The sequence below is a fragment of the Zingiber officinale genome, chromosome 2B (genome assembly GCF_018446385.1).
Source record: "Zingiber officinale cultivar Zhangliang chromosome 2B, Zo_v1.1, whole genome shotgun sequence".
Lineage (NCBI taxonomy): Eukaryota > Viridiplantae > Streptophyta > Magnoliopsida > Zingiberales > Zingiberaceae > Zingiber > Zingiber officinale.
The window spans coordinates 12225313-12250344 of NC_055989.1; the positions used below are offsets into that span (position 1 = coordinate 12225313).

At 38.2% G+C, this 25032-nt stretch overlaps 5 protein-coding genes across 7 annotated transcripts; 4 read left to right on the forward strand and 1 right to left on the reverse strand.

The window, feature by feature from the left end:
- Positions 1 to 746: 746 nt before the first annotated feature.
- Positions 747 to 8003, forward strand: LOC122045317 (mitochondrial import inner membrane translocase subunit TIM10-like). The gene is made up of 6 exons (XM_042605487.1): positions 747 to 897; positions 1249 to 1312; positions 1982 to 2034; positions 6722 to 6760; positions 7000 to 7069; positions 7751 to 8003. The coding sequence occupies exons 2-6, from the start codon at positions 1271 to 1273 to the stop codon at positions 7799 to 7801; spliced, it is 255 nt and encodes an 84-aa protein (XP_042461421.1). The 5' UTR covers positions 747 to 897; positions 1249 to 1270; the 3' UTR covers positions 7802 to 8003.
- Positions 8004 to 8134: 131 nt separating this feature from the next.
- Positions 8135 to 10694, reverse strand: LOC122045315 (rop guanine nucleotide exchange factor 7-like). Of its 3 annotated transcripts, XM_042605485.1 has the most exons (7): positions 10141 to 10694; positions 9953 to 10069; positions 9639 to 9868; positions 9279 to 9569; positions 8842 to 9189; positions 8516 to 8763; positions 8135 to 8433 (listed from the first exon to the last, which is right to left on the reverse strand). In XM_042605485.1, the coding sequence occupies exons 1-7, from the start codon at positions 10250 to 10252 to the stop codon at positions 8379 to 8381; spliced, it is 1401 nt and encodes a 466-aa protein (XP_042461419.1). In that variant the 5' UTR covers positions 10253 to 10694; the 3' UTR covers positions 8135 to 8378. The 3 variants fall into 3 exon arrangements, with proteins under 3 accessions (XP_042461419.1, XP_042461417.1, XP_042461418.1); XM_042605483.1 differs by having other exon boundaries at positions 8135 to 8763; positions 10141 to 10693; XM_042605484.1 differs by having other exon boundaries at positions 8135 to 8763; positions 10153 to 10692.
- A 3059-nt stretch (positions 10695 to 13753) lies between these two features.
- On the forward strand, positions 13754 to 17987 carry LOC122048153. Its single transcript, XM_042609751.1, has 3 exons — positions 13754 to 13817; positions 14831 to 15068; positions 15999 to 17987. Exons 1-3 carry the CDS (start codon positions 13754 to 13756, stop codon positions 16402 to 16404), a joined length of 708 nt encoding a protein of 235 aa, XP_042465685.1. The 3' UTR covers positions 16405 to 17987.
- Positions 17988 to 19150: 1163 nt separating this feature from the next.
- Positions 19151 to 23806, forward strand: LOC122045316. The gene is made up of 2 exons (XM_042605486.1): positions 19151 to 20056; positions 22968 to 23806. The coding sequence occupies exons 1-2, from the start codon at positions 19629 to 19631 to the stop codon at positions 23065 to 23067; spliced, it is 528 nt and encodes a 175-aa protein (XP_042461420.1). The 5' UTR covers positions 19151 to 19628; the 3' UTR covers positions 23068 to 23806.
- Positions 23275 to 23811, forward strand: LOC122048154. Its single transcript, XM_042609752.1, has 3 exons — positions 23275 to 23545; positions 23612 to 23688; positions 23806 to 23811. Exons 1-3 carry the CDS (start codon positions 23275 to 23277, stop codon positions 23809 to 23811), a joined length of 354 nt encoding a protein of 117 aa, XP_042465686.1.
- Positions 23812 to 25032: the final 1221 nt, after the last annotated feature.

Below are 25032 nucleotides of genomic sequence, written 5' to 3' on the forward strand. Positions count from 1 at the left end.
CGTGCCACCTTGGGAAGCATGCACACATGCTACCGGAGCTCTATATAAAGAGGGTCCAAGCATCAACGGAAGTATGTGATATTCATTGTTTACACTACAGTAGTCTTGTTGCTCCGCTTTCCACTTTATCGTTGGTGACTGACTTGAGCGTCGAAGGGCCAATGCCGGAGATCTCTTTCTTGGCTCGGCACTGACGTAGTCTGTGTTGCAGATCCGCGTGGAGTCAACAGGAGGTCAGCGTGAGCACCACATTCCCAGCTTTCCGTCTTTTCGACTTTCGGACAGGATTAGTTTAGATGTTATCAAACTCTCAATTCAAACTTATTTGATTATTTAAAATTTTTACTTATTTGATTTGTTATTCAACTTGATAACTCAAACTTATTTATTTTATTTTTTAAAATTTATTTAGCATATTGTTATGAGTTTTATTAATGAACATGATTCGTAAACATTATTTATGAACGTTGTTCATGAACATGAATAAGTTGAATATATATATATTCAAGCTTGTTTGCTTAATTTAATAAACTGTTCAAATTTATCTATTTAACTGACATTATGTATATTAAAAGAATATAAATAAATAAGTTTTTACTAAATTAAATATCAAATTAGTATATAAACATTTGGTTCCACTTTTGATATACTAAATTAAAGGGTATTTAAAAAAAAATGGGCCCAAATCACTATGTCAATGGTAAGAAATTGGAAGGAGAGCATTTTCAAAATAAAGGTAAATAATGTGGGTTGATATGAAATTTGGTGGCAATTTTTTTGTGATTTATTTTTTCTGCGTTAGATGCCCTAGAATACTTGGAAGCCGCCGTCCTAGCTAGCTACGCTCCAGCCCGCTCCTCTGCGATTGCTCTTCCTTCGACAGTAATTTCTTCTCCGGTAAGTCTGATTCAATCTGAGTTTCTCTTCTCGAGTGAATAAACATTTGCTTGCAATGGGGTAGAACAACAGTGATCCTTCTTCGTTGATCGTCATCAACAGTATCTAAATAAGATTTGTGAACTGAATCAAACTCCTCATAATTGTTATTAGTTGGTTCTAAGCGATATTCTTGTGTTTGGATCTCTAATTCGGTTTCGATTTGGTTTCCATGCAGTGCTTGCTGAAGTGCGCTACTTTATTCAATTTATATATTTGAATCTTTTTAATTTTTTTCGCGTACTTGTGATTTGTCGTTCATTTGCTTCTGGATAATTAACGTGTAAAATTATCTGGCGATCTTTCTCCCAGGACCTTCCACAAGAGTTCCACAATGGCCACTAACAATGTCGCAAATAATATTGGGAAGGAGCAGGTATGCAAATCTTGACTTGAAGATTACTTAATATTTTCCTCATTTTCTTCCGTGAAATGAATAGATTCTTATTGTTAGACACGGCCATAGTGGAAACAATTTTTTGTGCTTTTCACTCTTCTGATTATATTATATATTTTTTTTCTGTAACTTCGTTTCTTCTGAATATATTATCTTTGTTGAATATATTATCCCTTGCCCCTTCAATTTGGTGCGAATTGTGCTACTTGTAGTTTTTTTTTTCATAGTAGAAACATAACCCTTTTGTTTCAATTTGGTGCAAGTTTTGTAGTTTTGGCACTTTCAAAACCGTCATATGACTTTATTTTAAGGTTGTGCTTATGAAGCATCCTGCATTATGCAACACTAGGAAAAGTTAAAGTTTTACATGATAATTCGATTCTAGGAACCCCGGTTCCAGGATGTATGGTGAATCACATGTAACTATCCACCCAAGATAGAATTTCATAGACATATTCAGTTTGTCTTTATATCAACATGATGTTCATTTCTTAATTATTCATGTTTACCCTTATAAAAAAGATTAAGATATTATATTTTACCTTTATTTGCATTTGCTAGTGAAATGTTTCTGCATTTGGTTATCATGTATGTTTATGCTTTTTCTCAAGTGACTTACTGTGTCAACCTAACCTTAAAATTGTGCAGATACTTGAAATAGCAAAGAGTGAAATGGAGTACAGGGTGGAACTTTTTAACAGGTATTATCTTCAGATAAAAATACTTTGTAACTTTGCATCAACATGCCCTCAATATAATTCCTCTTCGCTTGCAAGTTTCATCTATGGGATTTTGATGTTCTTAGTCATGCCACACTATAGAATAGTTAAATTAAACTTCCCAAACTAGACTTGGAGATTGCTTTAGCTCGAACAGAGATTTCTGTAGCTTATACACTAAACTAATCTCTCTGTAAGTAACAAAGAGTGCTTCATATAAACCTCCTTTGTAGGATCACAATAAAGGAAAGTATTCTTGATTTCAAGCTAATGAGCAAGTCCATGAAAGATAACAACTAGTGTGAGGAAGAGACACACTGAAGCGATCTTGGCTATTGGAGAGAATATACCAAGGTAGTCAACACTATAAGTTTGAGTGTGCTTTTTTGCCACCAGACAATCTCAAGTCAATCAACAATACCGTAGGGGGAACACTTAAAAAAAAAGGGCAGCCTAGTGTACGAAGCTCCCGTCGGTGCGGAGTCCCGGGGAAGGGTTGGATCACATTGGGTCTATTATATGTAGTCTTACCTTGCATTTTGCAATAGGATGTTTTTGCTACTCGAACCCGTGACCTCAAGGTCATATGACAACAACTTTATCGTTGCGCCAAGGCTCCCCTTCACCATATGGGGAACACATAAGAGGGAAATTCCATTTACAATCCATGGTGCACTTCCTTAGAGGAAGAGGTGAATTGAAATGGTCTTGGCCATCAGAGACAAAATGTACTAAGATAATCAACACTACAACTTTAAGTTGACCCTTTGCCCACTAGGTAGGTTTTAAGCTAATCAACAATGTCATTTGGTGAATAGTGAATACTTATTAGAGAAATTCATTTGCCATCCTTGGTGGATTTTCTCAAAGGAAGCAAAATTAGCTCCCAAGTGCTATTAAAGTGAAGAGAATCCATCTAATCAATCATAGCCTATTGCCACCTTGGATCTAAAAGTCCCCTTGGAACATTCTTAGGAATTAACTCTAGTATAAAGATAACATAAAGGCAAAGTGTTTGGGTGATAAAGAATTGATGATTAGAGAAAGGGGTAGTCGCAGGGAGTTGTCAGAAAATCTAGGAGATACAATCAGTTGATTACACATGTATAAAGGGAGGTTCCTTGTATGGTGGATTGGTGGCAAAGGAGGTCCATAGGCAGAGGTGGAAAAGATAGCTGGTTAGGAAAGTGAAGTACTTCCTGCATTGACTCAAATAGAGATATGTAAAAGGAAAGAAAGAAGTTGATTCAAAAAATGTTAGGAGAGATAATGACCCAATGTGTCAATGGAGAATAACAACTTTTTCATAGAGGATTGTAATCTAGGAAGATAAGGGAGACGTACAAAATTGTGCAAACTATAGGGGTATTAAACTAATGAGTCATACTATGAAACTTTGGGAAAAAGTAATAGAAAAAAGATTAAGGAAGGAGACCATAGTGACAGAAAATCAATTTGGGTTCATGCCTGGAAGGTCGACAATAGAAGCTATACATCTTCTTAGACAATTAATTGAAAAATATCGAGAGCAAAAACAAGATCTACACATGGTATTCATTGACTTAGAAAAGGCATATGATAGAGTCCCAAGAGAAATTATATGGAGAATTTTAGAAAAGAGAGGTGTTAGCGTAACATATATTGAACTAATTAAGGATATGTATGAGGATGTAACGACCAGAGTAAAGACTTCAGGCGGAGTAACTGAAGCATTTCCAATAAAGATAGGGTTACATCAAGGATCAGCTCTAAGTCCCTATCTTTTTACATTAATTATGGACGAACTCACTGCACACATTCAAGACACAGTACCGTGGTGCATGTTGTTTGCAGATGATATTATTTTGGTAGATGAGACACGTGAAGGAGTAAATGCTAAGCTAGAATCTTGGAGGGAAACACTAGAAGGGAAAGGTTTTAAGCTTAGTAGATTAAAGACGGAATATATGGAATTTAAGTTTAGCAATATTAGAAGTAATGAAACAATTGTTAAGATAGGAGAGGACAAGTTGCCTGGAACCGAGAAATTTAAATATTTAGGATCATTTTTACAAAATGATGGAGGGATTGAGAGAGATGTCTTACATAGAATACAAGCAGGATGGGTGAAATGGAGGGGAGCGTCGAGTGTTTTATGTGACCGTAAAGTACCTCTTAAACTTAAAGGTAAGTTCTATAATGCTATGTTATATGGAGCTGAATGTTGGGCTATGACTCGAGCACATGAGCAGAAGATGAGAGTTGCAGAGATGAGGATGTTAAGGTGGATGTGTGGACATACGAGGATGGACAAAATAAGAAATGAGAGCATTAGAGAGAAAGTAGGAGTTGTATCTATTGAGGAAAAACTCAGAGAGACACGTTTAAGATGGTACGGACATGTACTTAGACGACCAATAAATGCTCCAGTTAGGCGATGTGAAGCTATGATAAACATGCATATAAAACGAGGAAGAGGAAGACCAAAAAAGACTTGGTTAGCAACAATAAAACAAGATAAAATTTATTTAAATATAGATGATGATATAATAGGAGATAGAGCTCAATGGCTGTAAAAGGATTCATACAGCCGACCCCACCTAGTGGGAAAAGGCTTGGTTGTTGTTGTTGTTGTTGTATTGTAATCTAGGAAGATGCACTTGATAGATCATAGAGATAACTTATCCTAGCCAGAGTACACTAGGTGGACTTACTAGGTGGACAAAGTAAGTGCATCTAAAAATTCATGGTGATAGATAGAGTATACATCACACCCTTGAGAAAGAAAATAGTGACACGAATCTGTAGAACGTGTTGGTGGTGTGATAGTAGAGAAAGAGATGTTACTAGAAATATGCTCATAGACACTTGAGTCTAGAACCGTCAAAGACAGCCTAGAGGTTTGAGATAGACAAACAATAGAGAGAGCTCCATGGGCATATTAGGTGATTAGTTGAGATGAAGCACTAGAGCCACAACTCCTTGACTTGAAGAATGATATTGGAATTAGAGCGTGCTGCATGTACAATGAGTCTTCTTCGATTTTACTGTTGAGCTCCTCAAGATTTTGACATAAAATGGTGAAGAAACAATGGGTTAGATCTGCTGCTGGTGTAATGGATCAGATCCACTACTAGCCTTGAATATTGGGGTTGAGCTCGGACAAAAGAGCTCTGGAATGGCTCAAAAATTGGTCGGACTTAGGGCAGAAGAGAAGCTGCAATAAGGGGTATGTGCAACATTTGTGCACACAAGTCTTTGGTTGAGGAAAGAGCTTCAATATAGAAGTGGTTGTTTGGAGGGAGGGTTGGACAGGACTGTTTGGAGGATGAAGCTCATTGTGCTCGTTGGATGCGCAGGAAGCACACACAATTTCTGATGCAGGCAGATTTTTTGGTCGGAATACTGACAGGGAGATGTGTCACATTTGAAGGCTCACATTGAGTCTGGAAGTTCACGGTTAGGGAGATATACAACCATTGGAGATGATGACGCGGACAAATCAAATAGAGGTTCACGCTAAGAAGAGGAACACTCAAACAACTGGGACAGGTCTAGCAATTTTGCTTGTTCTCAAGGGTTGGGTGGATTGTGAAGACCCAATGCTATGATCAGGAAGGGTTGGACTCTGATTTGAGAGGAGAGCAGGAGAGGAATCAAGAGAGAGGATCGATGTCAGTGATTAATCTGGCTGCAGTGGTATCGTGCAAACAGGAGCTTGGAAGAAGACGCCGGCAGAGGGTGTGATGAACAATGTCAGTGCACTAACAGACCGTGGAATGACACACACACACATATGGCATAGTTGACTAACAAAGATGGCAGACGTCAGGGTGGGATAGCGGTCATGAGCCTGGCTTTGATACTATGTTAAGATTAAAGGGAATTATTTCTTGCCAGGACCCTACGGAGCTCCCACTCTACCTTTTATATATGTATTATAATGATTACTACAAATTTAATTGTTTACCTTTTTTGTGTGTTCCAATTTTATCAGATGTCTCTGAAGAGACACCTTTTATATGTGTGTTTATATGTAGTGGCTAAAAGTCCTTTATCTTTTGGGTAGCAGGCTTTTCTCTAGTGCCATGCTACCCTGCCTTTGCTGACCTTGTTCCTGAGTCATCTATCCAAGTTGAAACACTTGCTTGAATTATCACAAGTGAAGCTCGTCCTGTACATATATGACTTGATACATGCCTGACTGAGTCTGGAAATAATCTGGCCAAATTAGTTTCTTGTTGTACTGCATATTGTATCAGCTTTGGAAGATCTTTCAGCTTGAATTTGGCCTTTGGGATTCTCCAAACAGGTTCTGTTTGCTTCCCAGCAAAGTTGTGGATTGCATGGTATAATCATTCTTTGTATGGGTCCCTCTAGGTCTGGAGCTGCCCCAGCATCGATCCAGCAGCCCGTATGGCTTATAATGGCGCCGAGGTTGACAGTTGGTACTCGGGGCCAGCCACATCCCTAATAATTTTGTTATCATGAATTTATAACAAACCATTGTCATTGGTATTTGATTAAAGTTATACCTAAAATGCTTGCAAGTTTATAAACAAAATTCAATGGACAAGTAAATGTTGCTAAAGGGTTCAAAATGATGCTATCAATTAATTCCATGTAATTATACAATATTTTGGTTTTAAAAAATAACCATCTGACTAATCTTTCTTCATTTTTGAAACAGGCTCACAAAGATATGTTTTGACAAGTGTATCGAGAAAAGGTATGTCATGCCTCAGTCATTTAATCCACATTGCCCACTTTTTGTTTTGTTTATTTTTTCTCTTTACAAATTTTGTCTACTTCCAGTAATGTAATTATCATATTGTGCCTGTTATTTATGATTCTTACTGATGAATAAATGTTCACTCGATGAGTATTGTTTTATGCCACAAAATGGAAATATTTTTTCCCCTTCAATTGTTGTTATTCTGAGTAAGTAAATTGATGATATTTTGTCAGGTATAAGGAATCTGAGCTAAACATGGGTGAAAACAGTTGCATCGACCGCTGTGTTTCGAAATATTGGCAGGCAAGACACTAACGTTATCATCATTGAATATTTTGCAATGTTGTATACTTAAATAGCCTTGCTGCATATCATTCACTTTAATGAAAAGGAATAAGTACATCAAAATTAGTGGGTCTCCACGACCATAAGTAACATGAACCCATAATGAGGTCTGGGTTCGAATTTCGGCAAAGCCGAGGTAAATACCTCCCTTATGTGCTAGCCACTATTCCAAAGGTTAGTAGCCGCCCGTGATTTACCTCCTCTTTGTTGGTCTTGGGACGGATTGGCGGGGGTGCTGGGGGCGAGCGTATTCGCCTTTTGCCACAATGAACCCACAACAGTTGTATGTCATTTTTTCTTGGCATCTGCTAATACAAACCAACCATTCCAAATCGAATCACATGGAGAAAAAAATTTGATAGATTATATTTGAAACTCTTCACAACGAAAATCACAAGTCCAACCAATCCTTAGTCTTACAATACTAGTGATGCAGTCTTTTTAACAGTTAGTTCACAAGATCAACTTTAAAACCGCAATCTTTCTAACAGTTCACAAGATCATAGCATAGTTGTTTTACTTGGGAAGAAAGGAACCCAAACTCTAGTTTTGTTGGTTTTGCCTAATGTTTCTGTGTAACTACAATTTCTCTGACGAATTTTATCGAGTTCATAACTGTTTCCATTATTCTAATTTCAGGCAACAAATTTAGTTGGGCAATTACTAGGTTCGAGCCGGCCTCCAATGTGAAGCATCTGATGCGATTGAGACCAAAATGCTATCTCACCCATTGGAAATATACTCAAATTTTTGTGTTGAAACATGATTATTTTGTGAGATTTTGCTTAACCTTTGGAGGCAATTCAAACATAATTATTCCCTCTTTCTTATCACTTAACATTATTCACAAATATGGCATCAAATAAAGTTTCAATGCCATTTGAGAGGCCAACTATTTTTTACTTTTGCTATTACACTGCCGTTTCTTGCTCGTGCCTTGTAGTTGAGATTGCATACGCTCAATCCACTTGTTAAGAGTAATGATTTGCTAATTGCAGGAGATTTACCTAATTGATCAAAGTGTTAAAACACCTGCCAGTGCTGTTACATTTATTTCAATTATGTTTTTTATAAAACTGTTATTTTTATCATAATTGTCTTAGAAGTAAATACAATATGAATCACCAACATTCATAAATCTAGCATAGTTACAAGTTCGATCAAGCGTTCAAGGAAGTACGATACGCCTCCTCTTGATTTCAATCCATGATTTCATATAGGTTAAACTTCCTTTCTGCTTAACCTCAACTTCCTTGAGCTCCAGTTTTCATGCATGGAAATTCTGCACTTTTGATAACATAACTCGAGTTCTTTCCCTTTGCCTGTTGTGCATTCAAATAACTTGTCAAGATTTTCTTCATGACTGACCCGCGATTGCGGGACATGCTGTTTAAGATGACAAACCTCTCTTCTCTTGCTGGACTAATCACTGCTGCAGGTGAGAAACTTGGTGTGGAGAAAGCAGTCAGACAAGCAGTGTCTAAACCAGGTACTGAGTGTCGAAACGAGGCTTGCTGGTGGTCGACAAAGCTGATCTTCGGACACTTACAGAGGTCGTCTACATATAGCAATTCATCGATTCGAGCAACGATATTGAACGCGAGGGTCTCCAATACTCTAGAGTAGCTTTCGAGGATGGATTTTCCGACATCCTATTTGTTTTTGTTTTCAGATATGAGAAGACAAGAATCAGCATTCAGATATGTAATGGAATTGCAAGTCAGACAAACCTTGTTGAATTGGATCTTGCAGACATCCAAATTGGTTTGTGTTAGACTAGGGAACCTTTGCTTCAAGCACAGCAAGATCGTCTCGGCTCTATTGGCAAATACTCTACTTTTTTCAGTATCCATGGCCAGGCCCCTCACAATGCCCCAAGACGATCTGGCAGTGCCATTTCGGTGACTACTTATCGATCTTTGGCTACACCAAACATGAATTGAGTCTTCGACGCGGTTTGCAATTTGGAGAGCTTGGTGTTCGGAGGACAAATCGAGACAATCCAGAAGGCACTCAGGTGAGAATTGTTCAGAAGTAATATAACTGTACACCGTCTCACCCATGCTTGCTCTTAGATTCTGTAATCCAGGGTGATTGTATGATCATTCGATTGATCGAACGAAATGCCGTCGATTGCATTGGAAAGATCAAGGGAAAGAAAACACACCTTTGGAAGTGAATCAAAGTAAGAGTCAGGAACTTCCATTTCTGCCAAAGTAGTGCTATTGATTGCAACTGAAGCCTTCAAAATCTGATTTGCACAGCCTCTTTGGTGCTGCAACTGCTTTCTAGTGCTCTCCCGAAGTCCTTCGGCAGGAACTAGAGGAACGGGAAGCCACCATTTCTCATCCTGCTGGTTAATTCTTCTTCTGAAAGATGCCAAACTATCAGAATCTAATGCCAGTGTCCCTTGATCAACGTACCAAAATTCTGGATCACTGAAGCTGTCTAGAATTTCCTGCAAAGATCAATATCAGCAAGTGTATTTAAACCTGAAATGAACAAGTGCAAATTCACATCGTCTCACAAGAAGCATATTGTCCAATTTCCTGAGTGCTGGCAGATTGATGTACAAATCTGGCCTTGGTCTGCAACTCGTAGCCTCAAGCTTGCTTCCATCAGGAAACGTTTGCAAAGTCGGTTTGAATTCCACAATGTGATCGCTGACACAAAGTAGCCATTCCATCTCCCTTCGCCACAGGGACTTCTTTTCAGGAGGCAGAGGTTCCAATCTCCAGAGCTGGCCAAACACAGTAGCTGGTAGAAGCACAAGAACACAGAGATTGACCTTAATCTGTAATATGCCCCAAAATTTTCAAGGACTAGAACAATATAAATCACCACAGAGATTGGTGACTGCATTGGAGATGGCCAGCGCAGTGCAGACCCCTTTGCCACAGCCTGACATGTCTTCCCCCAGCAGCAACTTGGAGAGCCGCTCCTTCATCAACTCGATCTCTAAACAAATGCAACTGCAGGTTAAACAAAAGAAGCTCTTCAAATTTGCATAACTTGTAAAAATTCTTCACCTGAACCTCCACCTTTCATCGGCTTGCTCTCAAAGCTGGAACAGTTTGCACTGCGCTCATCTCCAGTCGAACAGCTGAACGCTTCGCCACATTTGCTCTCAGCGTCCTCCATTGAGGGACAATGCTGGATCAGGAGTGCAGAGGAAGGCGAGAAGGATTGTGGATCCTCGTTGCATCATTAAGGGTGCATGGTGGTTGGCGTTGGGGACTCTAAAGTGCTTCCTCTCGGGCCCTCTTCGCGTCCTGCTTGTCGACAGAAGGTGACAGTTTCTGCAATGATGGAGAAAAGCTGAGAAACGGGAGAGGACGTGTGTGGTGTGAGGGACTATCTCAGAGTCGGTTGATGGTGGTGGCCATGATTCCCAGAGATGGAAGCTACATGCAAATTGCAGAGGAAGGGGGTTAGGGGGGGACTGTCCATGGCTTTGCAAATATCTTAAAGATGCAATGTGGATTACTGCAAAAAGGTTTGGAGTTTTTTTTGAAAGGCTGTTCTAAAGCAACCAGTCTCTGCAGTGGAAATTGTTCCAACTTCCATTGATTGATTGATTGCCAGTCGCACAATTTATTTGTTCAACATAATATAATTGAGCGCCTCCGGTGCAGCGGACGCCACGTAGTCTCCTAAACATTCATATTTGATTCTCAGCTCACTGCTGTATATTTTTCTACAGTGAGATTTTCATAGGGTCTGGCTAAGAAAATATAATTTAATTGAGTAAAAATCGAAAAAACGTACCAGCTTATACATATATTAAAAGCATCTCTCTCTCTTTTTAAATATAAATAAAAATACGACTAATCAAATATTTTATGTCAAAAAAATACCTCGTATTATTGTCGTAACAACCTACGACTACTATAACTATATATAAAAGCAGTTATATAAAAGTTGCCCAGGCTTATGATATGATATAATGATAAAATATTTATATATATATATATATATATATATATATATATATATATTTCAATCTTTAATTATGATAAATTTGAAAGAAATTTTTTTTTAAATGAGATGCGTAATTAAAGGATGTTAAAATTTTAGATCGTCCATCTTGAACACTTCTCGATTTATCCTGATAATTAATGAAAAAATTAAAGTTATCAATTTTTTATAATATATAAAAGTTACTACTAAATTTATTTAAGACTTAGAGTTTATAATTTATGATTTTTTTAGATTATAACAGTTATACATTGTAGTAGTTATCGATAATAGATAACTATTATATTTATAGTTAAATTTTAAATCTTAAAATTTTAAATTCTTAATTTTAAACTATAAAATATTATTATATTCAAATTTTCTTTAATTAAAATCATTCAAATCTTATAAAAATTATTTTAAATTAATTAAAATTATTTTAAAATAATAGTAGAAGATACTAAATAACAGTTAAAATAATATAATGATTATAGTAACTATAGGATAGTGTCTAAAGTAGTTTAATTTTAATGGTTACAGAAACGTTGAGAATAAATTATAGTAAACGATAAATACATTCATCCCAAATATCTCTTCTAGTTTATTTCTAAATTATACGAAGAGTGATAAATTATAGGGTCAGTTTATAGTCGACTGCTAAGTTACTAAAAGAAGGAGTTTTTCCTAGAGGATATGTAATCGTTAGGAATTGATCCTCATCCTATTGTAACAATTTTGTCATCCTCTAATCAACTGAGCATCCCTATAAGGACAATAATATTGAGAATAAAGAATAATGTTATAGTAGTTACTCGAAAATTTCTACATATTATAACAACTATCAGTATCTACTATAACAATACTGAAATAAATAGTATTTGATTCGACGATGGAGGTGGGGCCCCCCGAGTCAGGTTAGAGTCCAGGAGGTCGACTGATATGACGATCAAAATCAAGGAAGGGTCAATCTTTGAAAATAGTGCAGTCAATCATAACGACCGATAGGTTATCCGACCGGACCATTGGGCCAGTCGGACATCGAGTCCCTCAATATTGAAGAATAACTCAAGACTAAATCAGCACTCTCTAGAGCCAAGACTCTTTTGCGACTTGAAGATAACACGATTAACTAGCTTGATCTAATAGTCCAGCCAATTGAAACTATAGTTTGATTGGATAGAATAGATGCTCGGTCCAATTGAACTCTTTGGCTAAATAGATAGGTTGGGTGAGGGACAAGTCGTCCCTGATAACACTCTATAAATCCGATCGCTTGGCCCTTACAAGTGATTGTCGATCGTATCACAAGAGGAATTCGGCCAGCTTTCCATTTAAGCATATTGTGGGCCCCTCAACTCAACGACCTCATATTCCTTTTTGACGTCTTGTGCTACGAAGGATAGAGAATATTCTGCATGCAAACTATACATTAGAAGCTTCATCTCTGCTAAATACAGAGATTGCAGGTTCATTTTAAGAAAGGTATCAGAGCATCTTTATGGTCTGTCCTTTTTTAGAAACGCTTTGAGATTCATGCATAGACAAACAGTAACACTATAATTCTATAAAAGGGAGTCTCCATCTATAGGCAGATGTGCACAATGCTACGTAATTTTACACACTCATAGCTACTGTTCATCCTACTATTCATCTATTCAACTCGATCACTGACTTGAACGTCGGAGGGCCTACGTTAGGTACCCCTTCCCTGGCTCAGTCACTACTCTCCTTTTGACAAGTAGGACCGCTCAGAGTTATTTTTTACTGAATCAGAGTCTTCAAGCAATCAACATCAGAGCCACCTTCCTAATCAACCATCTTCTCCGCTTTCAGATTGGATCATATTTGACACAGTTTGTGAGAATTTCACCTGCATCTGAGACGTGAAGATGGACAAGACTGGATGACTCACCATAGTAACTTTGTCACGGGAAAATTTAGAACTGTTAATAGCCGCCCGAGCGGCTAGATTGGCGCAACTGTAACAAGTAATGACCGAGTCCCCTCTTCCTAACAACCTGGTTGTATCTGTAACCCGCCTGCAAGCTGAGCGCGGGACCCAAGTGGAAGACTTGATAGGATTCCAACAAATCCATCCTCCCTCGGTTGTCGTCCTGCTAGCATCTGTGCAGCCGACCAGCCTTCTGCCCATACCTCCATCGTCAATTGCTTATCACCGAGTGTTGTTCTGAACACCCCTTAATGACATGGGACGAGCGGAAAGTCTCACGGATCATCTTTTGAGAATGCACCTATCCGCGACTTGAGGAAGGTAAAGCTCCAATAGCCAACGACTCTCTTGAATGGGCGAGCATACCGTTCTCCCAAGAAATCTTAAAAGATAAGTTGCCAAGTCATTTCTGATCCATGTTAATCGGAGAATACGGAGGAGCGACCGACCCATAGGACCACCTGCTCAAATTTAAAAATGCAGCTATCCTCCACCAATTCGCGGATAGAGTCAAATGTCGAGTGTTCCTCACCATCCTATCTAGCTCGATACAAAAATGGTTCAATCGACTCCCAACCAAGTCCATCTGCTGCTTTAAGGATTTCCATAAGACATTCCTTCATCACTTCACCAACAACCACCGCTACCATAAGACGACACTGAGCTTGTTTTCTCTCAAACAAGGGTCCAAGAAGACATTGAGGGTTTACATCAAAAAATTCAATCAAGTGGCCATGGCCGTCCCTTCGACTACCCCAGAGATTCTGGTGAGCGGCTTCTCCCAAGGGCTCACTGATGGTAATTTCTTCCGATCCCTCATTAAGAAGTCTCCAAGGGATTTTGATCATTTACTCAAATGAGCCACCAAGTACATCAACATGGAAGAAGTTCAATCCACTAAGAAAAAGGAGGTTGCTCCTTTTGCTCTCACCTCTGCTCCCAAGCGACGAGTGCCTCCTCCTGCTTTGTCGCCTAAAGGGCCCCAACTGGGCCACCCGTCACATCACCATGAGTTGAGGACACTTGTTTTCCAACATGTAGAAGTCGAGCAGATATGCTTCCCCGAGCTCCAATAATGGACTCCTATATTTTGCACCTACCATCATTCGGGAACACACAACATTGAAGATTACTATCATTATAATTAGGAAATGTGTTGAGTGGCCGAACAGGGGTTTCACCAACAATCCCTTTTGCCCAATCTTCAACGTTATTGACGATTGAGCGGCCCCCTGATGACTGATTTATTTGGCTCATTCTCTTGGTTGATATTGAGTAATTTTGAGCTAATTTTATGTGTTAATTGGAACACTTTAGAGTGTTTATAATTTAGAATTGTTTTGAGTTCAATGTTATTTCTTTTCTTAATTCATGATATATTCCTCATCATTTGAATAGAGTCTTGTAGGATATTGGAATGGATACATGATTCAAGTGGAGCCAAATTAACTCAAGAGGAATTCAACCAAGTGGAGATGGTGCACATTCAATTTGACTCTAGCCATTTCATTAAGCCAAACCATTGATCATGACCTAAGTCTAATCCTCACACCAAATCCCTAAAATTCTCCTTAAACCAGATCAAGATTCACTCTAATTCCAGTTCAGTTAGACCAAGGCATAAGAATGCAAAGATTCGCGGATGAACAGTGGCTGCGCCTATTGTTCATCATGCCAAAATTCTGTATTCGTGTTTTTCTCTGCGTCGCATCCCCCAAACCTTCTTTCGATCAACCTCTCAAGCGTTGATCTTGGTGTGGAAGCTCAAAGCATCTGCTGGGCACTCTCTGGTGATCTGGAATCTAGTTGAGAGGGTTTCTACAATGAGTTTTCTACGTCTAACTTCACCTTGCAGCTGTTGCTGTTGGAAACGGCGGAGGTAGCAGATTCACTAACCATCCTTTATCAACGATCACCGGAGGGGTTCTCCAGCGGTTCCTATCAATTATCCGCCCATCAACAACTCCCATTGCTCTGTGTGGTTCAGATATGCGATTTCCAGATTTTCCCTGCACTTACAGTTTCAGATCTACTTTTGGGTCAACGTCGGTGAGGGTTTCGCCAATCGGGATTTTAACAACAATGTGGAATCAAGTTTAGAGGCTGTTTGTTCTTCATCTCTGATTTTCGGAGTCGAAGATTTCAACTCCGGCCCCCTTGTGTGATGGCAAGGAGTTTGGTGTTGAGAATTGGTTGAGATTAAGTTTGGCTAGTTTCATTTATGCAATTTAGATTAAGCAATTTAGTTTCTACACTTATGTTCCTTCAATTCCAGTTTCCAAATTCTTACCATAACATTTGAACTCTTTAATTGTTGTTATTGCAATTTAGTTATTCTTGCAAAAATTGTTTCTACACTTTCTGTTCTACACATTAGACTAAGTTCTGTAATTTAGTTGCAATTCAGTTTCTACACTTCTTAATTCTGCAATTCAGTTTTATAACATGGTTTAGCAAAATCTTCATTTGAATTTCAATTCAGATTTCTTGATTCAGTAATTTTATTACAATAAGTTATGCATCCTTGTTTCTACTATGAAATTCTGCAAATTTTTGCAAAAACATGCAGCTTAGTTTCTGAAATCTGCATTTAATCATGATTTATATAAGTGCAATCGTCTTTGTTAGTTAGTAATTGCCCTTTAATTTAGGACTAAAATAAAAAAGAAACCCAACATCCCCCAATTCAGCTAAGAAAACCCAAAAAGAATCTCAGGAAGAGTTTTGAATCTAAATCAAGCACTCACCTACTATTATATCTTTGAGTAGTTGAGGGTTTTCAATATTGAATTAATTTAGAGTTCATTCATGACACGTAGTTTTGGGCTTATCAAATTTTGGCGCCGTTGCCGAGGGCGATAGCTAGTAGTGTTTGTTTGATTTTAGATTGTGCAAAGTGCTATCTTTTCTTCGTTTTCATTCTCTTGATTTTATTGCCTTTCTACTTGTCTCTACTTGTTGATTGTGTTGTATGACCAGGTCTTCATGCGATAAATTGCTTGAGCTGGATCCAGAGATTGAGAGGACTTTTAGAGCTTTGAGGATTCAAGAGAGAACACCAGAAATTTCTGGAAGTAATTTTCAAGTTTTGGATAATTCAATGGCAGAGAACAACTTGACTATGAAAGAGCTGGCGGCTCCTGATATGACTTGCAAATATTCTTGTATTACTTATCCAGGCTTGTCAGTGGATTTCGAGCTCAGATCGGGTTTAATTCATTTGCTTCCTAAATTTCAAGGCTTACCAGGAGAAGATCCTAACCGGTATTTGCATGAGTTCCATGTTGTTTGCTCCACTATGAAGCCACAGGGCATTTCAGAGGAGGATATCAAGTTGAGAGCCTTTCCATTTTCATTGTCAGTATCAGCAAAGGAATGGTGGTAGTATCTTCCAGCCGGATGTATTACGAGTTGGATTGGTATGAAGAGGGCATTTTTAGAGAAATACTTCCCAGCTTTGAGAACCACAACTATAAGGTAGAGCATTTGCTGTATTCAACAAGTTGTGGAGGAGACACTTTATGATTACTGGGAAAGATTCAAGAAATTATGTTCAAGCTGTCCTCAACATCAAATTAGTGACCAGCTACTTGTTCAATATTTTTATGATGGATTGTTACCTATGGATAGGAGCATGATTGATGCTGCAGTTGGAGGTGCTTTGGTTAACAAGACTCCAGAACAAGCAAGGGAGCTCATTGCAAATATGGCAGAAAATTCTCAACAATTTGGGAGTAGGGCACTTACTACTAGAGGAGTTGGCGAAGTTCAAACAGTCTCTAACGAGCAAAAGGAGATCAAGAGTTCATTGTTGGAGTTGACATCTTTAGTCAAACAAATGACGTTGAATATAATGCAGCAAATTTTGCAACATCAACAATTAGTTTTACAGCAACATCAACAAAAGATGGAGGATTGATTCTGCTTTGCAAAATATTGAGAGACAAATTGGCCAGCTAGCAAGCAACGTAAATCAAATGCAAGCCCAAGGATCAAGTCAATTGCCTTCACAAACAACTCCAAATCCTAAGGGAAATGTCAGTGCATTGACTCTGCGAAGTGGCAAGACAACTTCAGAATTAATTCGGAATGTTCCAAGTGGATCAAATTTGGTCTCACCAAATTCAATTCCAGCTTCAACAAATGTTGTGTAACCTCTAGATGTTGTTCAAAATAAGTTAAATTCTAGTGCAAATAAGTTTCAAAATTTTCCAGCATCTTCAGCCCAAACAGATTCTGCACTATCTGGAAATGTTGGAACTGGTCGACCGGATTCTGTACAGCCAGTATTATCAGATCCTACTCAACTTGATGGCTCAGCAGTAGCTCCAATAACAACTCAAAATTTGGACAGAAATTCACAATGGCAAGGTGCTGATATTCACATCCCTTTGCCTTTTCCTCAAAGAAAAGTCCAACAAAGAAAGAATGTAGAGGAAGAGAAAGCTAGAGAATTTCAAGACCTTGTGAATTTATTCAACAAAGTAGAGGTGAATGTGCCTTTGTTGACAATGATCAAGCAAATTCTAAAATATGCTAAGTTTCTCAAGGATCTATGTGTGCACAAGAAGAAATTGAAGGGGAATGAATTGATTAGCATGGGAAAGAAGGTTTCAGCACTTATTCAGCCAGTTCCGAAAAAATGTGAAGATCCTGGAGTTTTCACTATGCCTTGTGAGATTGGAAGTTGTGTTTTCGAAGATGCTATGTTAGATTTGGGAGCTTCAATTAATGTAATGCCAAAGTCAGTCTTTTAGACACTTGGAATTGGTCCTCTACAGCCAACAGGAGTTGTTATTCAATTAGCTAACCGTAGCCAAGCTCATCCTGCTGGGGTGATTGAAGATGTGTTGGTAAAGGTGAGAGAACTTATTTTTCCTGCAGATTTCTATATCCTGGATATGGAGGGCGATTTACTTGCAAATAGATCTCCACTCATTCTTGGTAGGCCATTCCTGAAGACTGCAAGAACAAAGATTGATGTACACGCAGGAACACTGTCAATGGAGTTTGTAGATATAGTGGTTCAGTTTAGTTTATTTGATGTTATGAAGCACCCGTCAGAGGACCACTCTATTCTTAGCATTGATATATCAAATGAGTTGACTAGCATGGACTTGATTTCTGGATTTGTGTTTCAACTGGATATTTCTGAGAGTGACAAGTTCAAATATGATTATGAGGTTTCTACTGTTGTTGATGGTAAACTTGGATCAGTTGAATTGGAACTTGTTGGTGGTTCATTTTCATTGGAGGGTGAATATTTAAGTGTAGGGGATTGCACAGAGGAAGTAATACCCCAAGAATCACATTTTTTGATTGAAGTGTCACCTGAATCAGGAAAAGGTGAATATGTAAGTGTAGGGGATTGCACAGAGGAAGCAATACTCCAAGAATCATTACAGTCAGTTATTGATGCGCAACAACCATAGTTGAAGCCCCTACTTGAACACCTTAAGTATGCATTTTTGGGAGAAGGGCAATAGCTACCTGTTATTATAGCCCATAATTTAGAGCCAGAGTAAGAACAGAGATTATTGGGAATTCTGAGACAGTACAAGAAAGCTATTGGGTAGACACTTGCTGATATTCCTGGTATCAGTCCTTCTATTTGTATGCATTGGATTTATTTAGAGGAGGATGTGAAACCAGTGAGACAACCACAGAGAAGACCTAACCCATTGATACTCGATGTTGTAAAGAAAGAGGTGACTCGACTTTTACAGGCTGACATTATTTACCCTATTTCTAATAGCAAATGGGTAAGTCTAATCCATGTGGTTCCCAAGAAGTCAGGCATTACAGTGGTGGCTAATGAGGCTAATGAGTTGGTGCCGACCAGAATTCAGAATTCATGGAGAGTTTGTGTAGACTATAAGAAACTGAATCAGGCTAGCAGAAAGGACCACTCCCCATTGCCTTTTATTGATCAGATGTTGGAGAGATTGACAGGGAAGTCCCACTATTGTTTCCTTGATGGATACACAGGATATTTTTAGATTTGCATCACTCTTGAGGATCAAGAGAAGACCACCTTCACTTGCCCCTTTGGAACATTCGCTTACAGACGTATGCCATTCGGACTTCACAACGCACCAGAGACCTTCTAGTGATGTATGGTAAGCATTTTTAGTGATTTATTAGATCATTGCATGGAGGTTTTCATGGATGACTTTTCGGTTTACGGTTCATCTTTCGATGCATGTTTGGAAAATTTATCTCTAGTTTTGAGTCATTGCATTGAGACAGATTTGGTTTTAAATTTTGAGAAATGTCACTTCATGGTTGAGCATGGAATTATTCTAGGTCATATAGTCTCTAGGAAAGGTATTGAGATAGATCCTGCTAAAATTAGTGTTATATCTTCTTTATCTTACCCCGCATGCGTGCGGGATGTTCGAGCTTTCCTTGGTCATGCAAGTTTCTATAGGAGATTTATACGAGACTTCAACAAAATTACTCTTCCATTGACTTAGTTACTGCAGAAGGATGTGGCTTTCCATTTTGATCAGAAGTGCAGAGAGGCTTGTGAGAAGCTGAAAGAAGCTCTTGTTACAACACCCATCATTAGCCCACCAGATTGGAGCCTTCCTTTTGAGTTGATGTGTGATGCTTCAAATTATGCAGTGGGAGCTGTACTTGCACAGAAAGTGGATGGAGCACCACACGTTATTTGCTACGCTTCCAAGACTTTGGATGCTGCACAAGCAAACTACACCACAAGAGAAAAAGAGCTTCTTTAATTCTATTATTTTTGCTTTGGATAAATTTAGATCATATTTGCTGTGTTCTCATGTAATTGTATTTTCTGATCATGCAGCTTTGAAGTACCTCCTCAAGAAACCAGATGAAAAGCCTAGGTTGATCAGGTGGATGCCTCTACTTCAAGAATTTGACGTGGAGATACGCGATAGGAGTGGAAGGGAGAACCTAGTGGCAAATCACCTGAGCAGGATCGAGGGAGAATTTGACTACACAGATATTGCTGATGAATTTCCAGATGAGCACCTCCTACAGTTGCATGGCGAGTCACCATGGTATGCAGATTTGGTTAATTTTTTAGTAGCACATGTTTATCCCACATAATTTTCAAAAGTTCAAAAAGATAAATTAAAAAGTAATTCAAAATTCTATGAGTGAGATGATCCTTACTTGTGGAAGTTTTGTAGTGATCAGATCATTAGGAGATGCATTCCTGATTATGAGTTTCATTCTGTACTTACTTTTTTCCATTCATTAGCATCTGGTGGGCATTTTGGACTTCAGAGAACTGCTAGGAAGGTGTTAGAGTGTGGATTATATTGGCCCACCCTGTTTCGCGATGCATATGTTTTTTTATAAATCATGTAATAGGTATTAACAAACTGGAAACATAGGCCCTAGGAATGAAATACCCCAACAGACTATGTTGTTTTATGAAATTTTTTATGTTTGGGGTGTTGGTTAATTCTAGGAAAACGTACCAGTTCCACTGTACAAAAATTTTTGTACAAGTGTCGAACTTTCCTTAAATAATCTATTGTGTTCTTTAGAAGTTAAATTAGGAATCGCAGACGGAACTTAACATCATTGATTCCAAATTTAACTTATCTGTTCTTAATGGTTTAGATTTGAATCGCAAGCGGAACTTAACACTATTGATTCAAATCTACCTAAGTTATTAATTCCATAAATATTAATTTCCAAAATTGGCTTCCAGGACTGCATGGCGAGGCACATGACCTTCTTGGATATGGGAGCAACCACCATCGCCTAGGCAAAGCCTTTTAAGGAAAGCTAATATTTATTTCCTTAAATAACTCTAGGTTAACCAAAAAGAATAATCGAATCACAAATTCGAAAAAGAAGAAAACACAAAATCAAAAAATAAATTCGATAAACTAGATCTAATTGCCTCTTGTATTTAGAATTCTTACAAAGAAAATAACTAGTATGATGCGGAAGAAAACTACTAGTTATACCTTCTCTTTGTAAGCTAATGACCTCGAGATCTTCTGCCATATTCCTCGCCTTGCCTTGGACATCGTGTGGGCGACGATCCTCCAAGATGAACACCACCCAAAAGAGTCTTCCTCTTCCTCTAGAATTTGGCCACCACCACCACCAAGGAGAAGAGAGCAAAGGGAAAGGGAGAAGGGAGAGGGCCGGCCACCAAGAGATCTCCAAGCAAGAGAATAAGAGTTGTGTCTCATGAAGCCCCCTCACCCCTTCTTTTATATTACTTGCCCAAGGCAAATAAGGAAAAACTTTTTACAAAAAATAAAATCATCCAAGAGTTTTCCTTTTCCCTTTTAATTTTTCCTTTTCTTTCCTCTTGATTGAATCAATCACTAATTTTAATTTTGTGATGATTTTAATTAAATTAATATGGCCGGCCACTTGCTTGGGCACCAAGCAAGGTGACCGACCACCTTATCAAGGGGAAAAAGGAATTTTATTTTTATAAAATTTTACAAGCTCTCTTTCCTAAAGTAGGAGTTAAAAAAGGAAAGTTCTAAAAATTAAATCATGTTTTAAAATTTAAAACTTCTCTTACAAAATTTTCTTTTGTAACATGATGATAGAAAATTTTAATTTTAAAACTTATCTTCCTTTTTTACTTAAACCATGAGAATGGTTAAAAAAGGAAAGTTTTAAAACTTTTAAAACTCTCTATTAAAACATGTGGCCAAATTCAAATAAGGAAAATTTTTAAAATTAAAATATCTCTTTTAAAACTCATAGTTTTCTACAAAGAGAAGATTTTAAAAATTTAAAAACAACCCTCCTTGTTTGAATATTGTGGCCGGCCCCTTCATGCTTGATCACCAAGCAAAGGGCCGACCCTTGCTTGGTCACCAAGAATTGGACCGACCCACTTCTTGGACACCAAGAAGAGCCTTACATTTGGATGGACTTGAGGCTATAATGAGGCTACGATAGGGACCTAGAGGAGAAATTGGTTTTGATCTTCCGTTGAGCTTGAGTATCCCGTGCTCGCCCCGGACACACAACTCAAGTTCATCGATAATAACTCATTCCACTAGAGAGTTATTACCGCACTACCGCACCAATTCCAAATTACATTATGGGCTCCTTCTTATCATGAGTGTGTTAGTCTCCCTGTGTTTAAGATTACGAATGTCCACTAATTAAGTAAGTTACTGACAACTCACTTAATTAATATCTAGCTCCAATAATAGTACCACTCAACTTTATTGTTATGTCGGACTAGGTCCACCTGCAAGGTTTAACATGACAATCCTTATGAGCTCCTCTTGGGGACATTCTCAACCTAGATAACTAGGACACAGATTCCTTCTATAATCAACAACACACACTATAATTAATATCATTTCCCAACTTATCGGACATATTGATTTATCGAGCTAAACCTCACCCTTTGATAAATCAAAGAAATAAATATTAAATATATGTGCTTGTTATTATATTAGGATTAAGAGCACACACTTCCATAATAACTAAGGTCTAGTTCTTTTACTAAGTCAGTACAAAAAGAACATACCTAAATGGTCCTACTCAATACACTTAAAGTGTATCAGTGTAATTTATTAGTCAAGATAAACTAATACTTAATTACACTACGACTATTCTGATAGTTTGTTCCTTTCTATCTTAGTCGCGAGCAACTGTTTATAATTTACAGAGAACCGACAACATGATCTTCTGAGTGTGACACCACACTCCATGTTGTCTACTATATAAATTAATTGAACAATTATATTTAATAAATAAATACAGATATTGACCAATGTGATTTTTTTATTTCAACAAATAAATGTTTACAAAAGCTAGGCTTTTAGTATACACTCTAACATGGGGAATTGATTTTATGGGCCCATTTCCTCTCTCTTATGGATTTTTATATATTTTATTGGCAGTTGATTATATTTTCAAATGGGTGGAGGTCATTCCCACCAGGACTGATGATTCTTCAGTGGTTGTTAGTTTTGTCAGGTCACACATCTTTTGCAAGTTTGGAGTGCCCAGGGCGATCATCAGTGATCAAGGGTCTCACTTTTGTAACAGACACATGAAACTTTGCTGAGCAAATATGGGGTTGTGCACAAGATTTCTACTCCCTACCACCCTCAGACAAATGGGCAAGCTGAAGTGTCTAATAGGGAAGTTAAAGCAATTCTTGAAAAGACTGTAGGATCTGACAGGAAGGACTGGAGCAAAAGACTTGATGATGCATTATGACCTTATAGAACTGATTTCAAGACCCCTATAGGAATCTCTCCATTCATTGTGTATGGAAAGACTTGCCATCTTCCAGTGGTCCAATCTATCTCCATTCCATTCATATTGGGCAGTAAAAGCATGCAACTTCGATACTAGCACTACTGGAGAGGAAAGAAAATTGCAACTTCAAGAACTTGAGGAGATTATACTGGAAGCTTATGAGAATTCACGGATTTACAAGGAAAAGACTAAGAACTTTCATGACAAGCACATTGTGGTAAAAGAATTCAAAATTGGTGATAAAGTGCTTTTGTATAAGTCATGTCTGAAATTGATTAAGGGTAAGTTGAGATCCAGATGGGAGGGACCTTTTTGTGTTACTAATATTTATCCCTATGGTGTGATAGAGATACAGGAAGTTACTACCGGTCAAACGTTCAAAGTGAATGATCACCGACTCAAGAAATTTCATGAGGGAGTTAATGTACTAGAGGTGGATAGATTGGACCATATTAATGTCATTTACCCAACTTGAGGGGAGTGTGTTCCATCTACCTTTTACTTGTTATTTGTAGATATACATTCCTTTACTTTGTTGCAGGAATAACTCCTTGGTTTTATGTTTACAATAATGTTGATTTCAGTTTTTGAAAATAAATCCTTCATTGTAGATATCATTTCTTTATGCTTGGTCATTTTTTTTATGTTTGAACATTTCATTTCCGCAAAGAAGTTTTGGGTTTAGAAATAAATTGTACCTCCTTTACACTTCTTGATATCATTTTTAGATATTCTAAAAGCAAGTTAAATTTGAGCGTTGAGTTTTGGGACTCTGTTGCTTGAATGGATTCTAGGATTACATGAGGTTAAGACTTAGTGATGGATTCTAGATTGATAAAGTGAAATGATAACTTTTGCTTACCTAGTGAGGTTTGTGATGGTGCAACGGGGTCGACAAGAGGGGGGTGAATTGTCTGCATAATAAAAATACCCTCCTCGTTTCTTTCAACTCAAAAAATGCAATAATAATAACGAAATAAACTAACAGAAATAAAGAGGAGATAGAAAATTTAATTTGGTTACAACCCAGGGGGTTGTTAATCTAAGGCGATGAAAAAGCTCAGAAAGATTTCCTTCCCTAAAAGCGGAGAAGCCTTTTAGACATTAAAAGCTCTAAACTATTGCTAGGAATTGAATATTGAGTTGATTCATTATTTCCTAGCTCCAGGGGCCTTTATATAGCTCCTGGAAAGTCTATCTCGAGTGTTGAAGGTGCCTCCAAGAGAGTTGAGGGCGCCTCCAAGAAGTTTGACCGGATAAAACTTTATCCGATTGCAAACGTTCATCTTGACTGGGTCTGAGGCGCCTCCATTGCCCTTGAGGGTGCCTTGGATTGGGTTTGAGGCGCCTCAAAGGGAATGGAGGTGCCTCCAAGCCTACAAGCAGTGCAGGCACCTTCAACCCTTTGTTGAAGGTGCCTCTAGCTAGTTTTTCAGCTCCTTTTGACTTCTATTCATCTTTCGAAACTCCGATTGCTTGGATGATTGCAGCCAACCGAAATAGGGCTTATCCGAACCTAATTTTCGGCCTTCTCCTCGAGCAGGCTTCCGACCCGGCTTCTCATCCTTTGAATGCCGCGCACGTTCTTCTCGTCCACCGGTGTATTATTCCGCAGCTCTTTCGTCCTTCGGACGCACTGAGCCCGTCGACTCCCTTCTCGTGCCGTCCTTTATGCTAGTTGCGTCTTCCGCTCGACTTCCTGCGCTCCTAAGTTCCTGCACACTTAGACACATAGATCAAATAACAAGCAGGACCTAACCTAACTTGG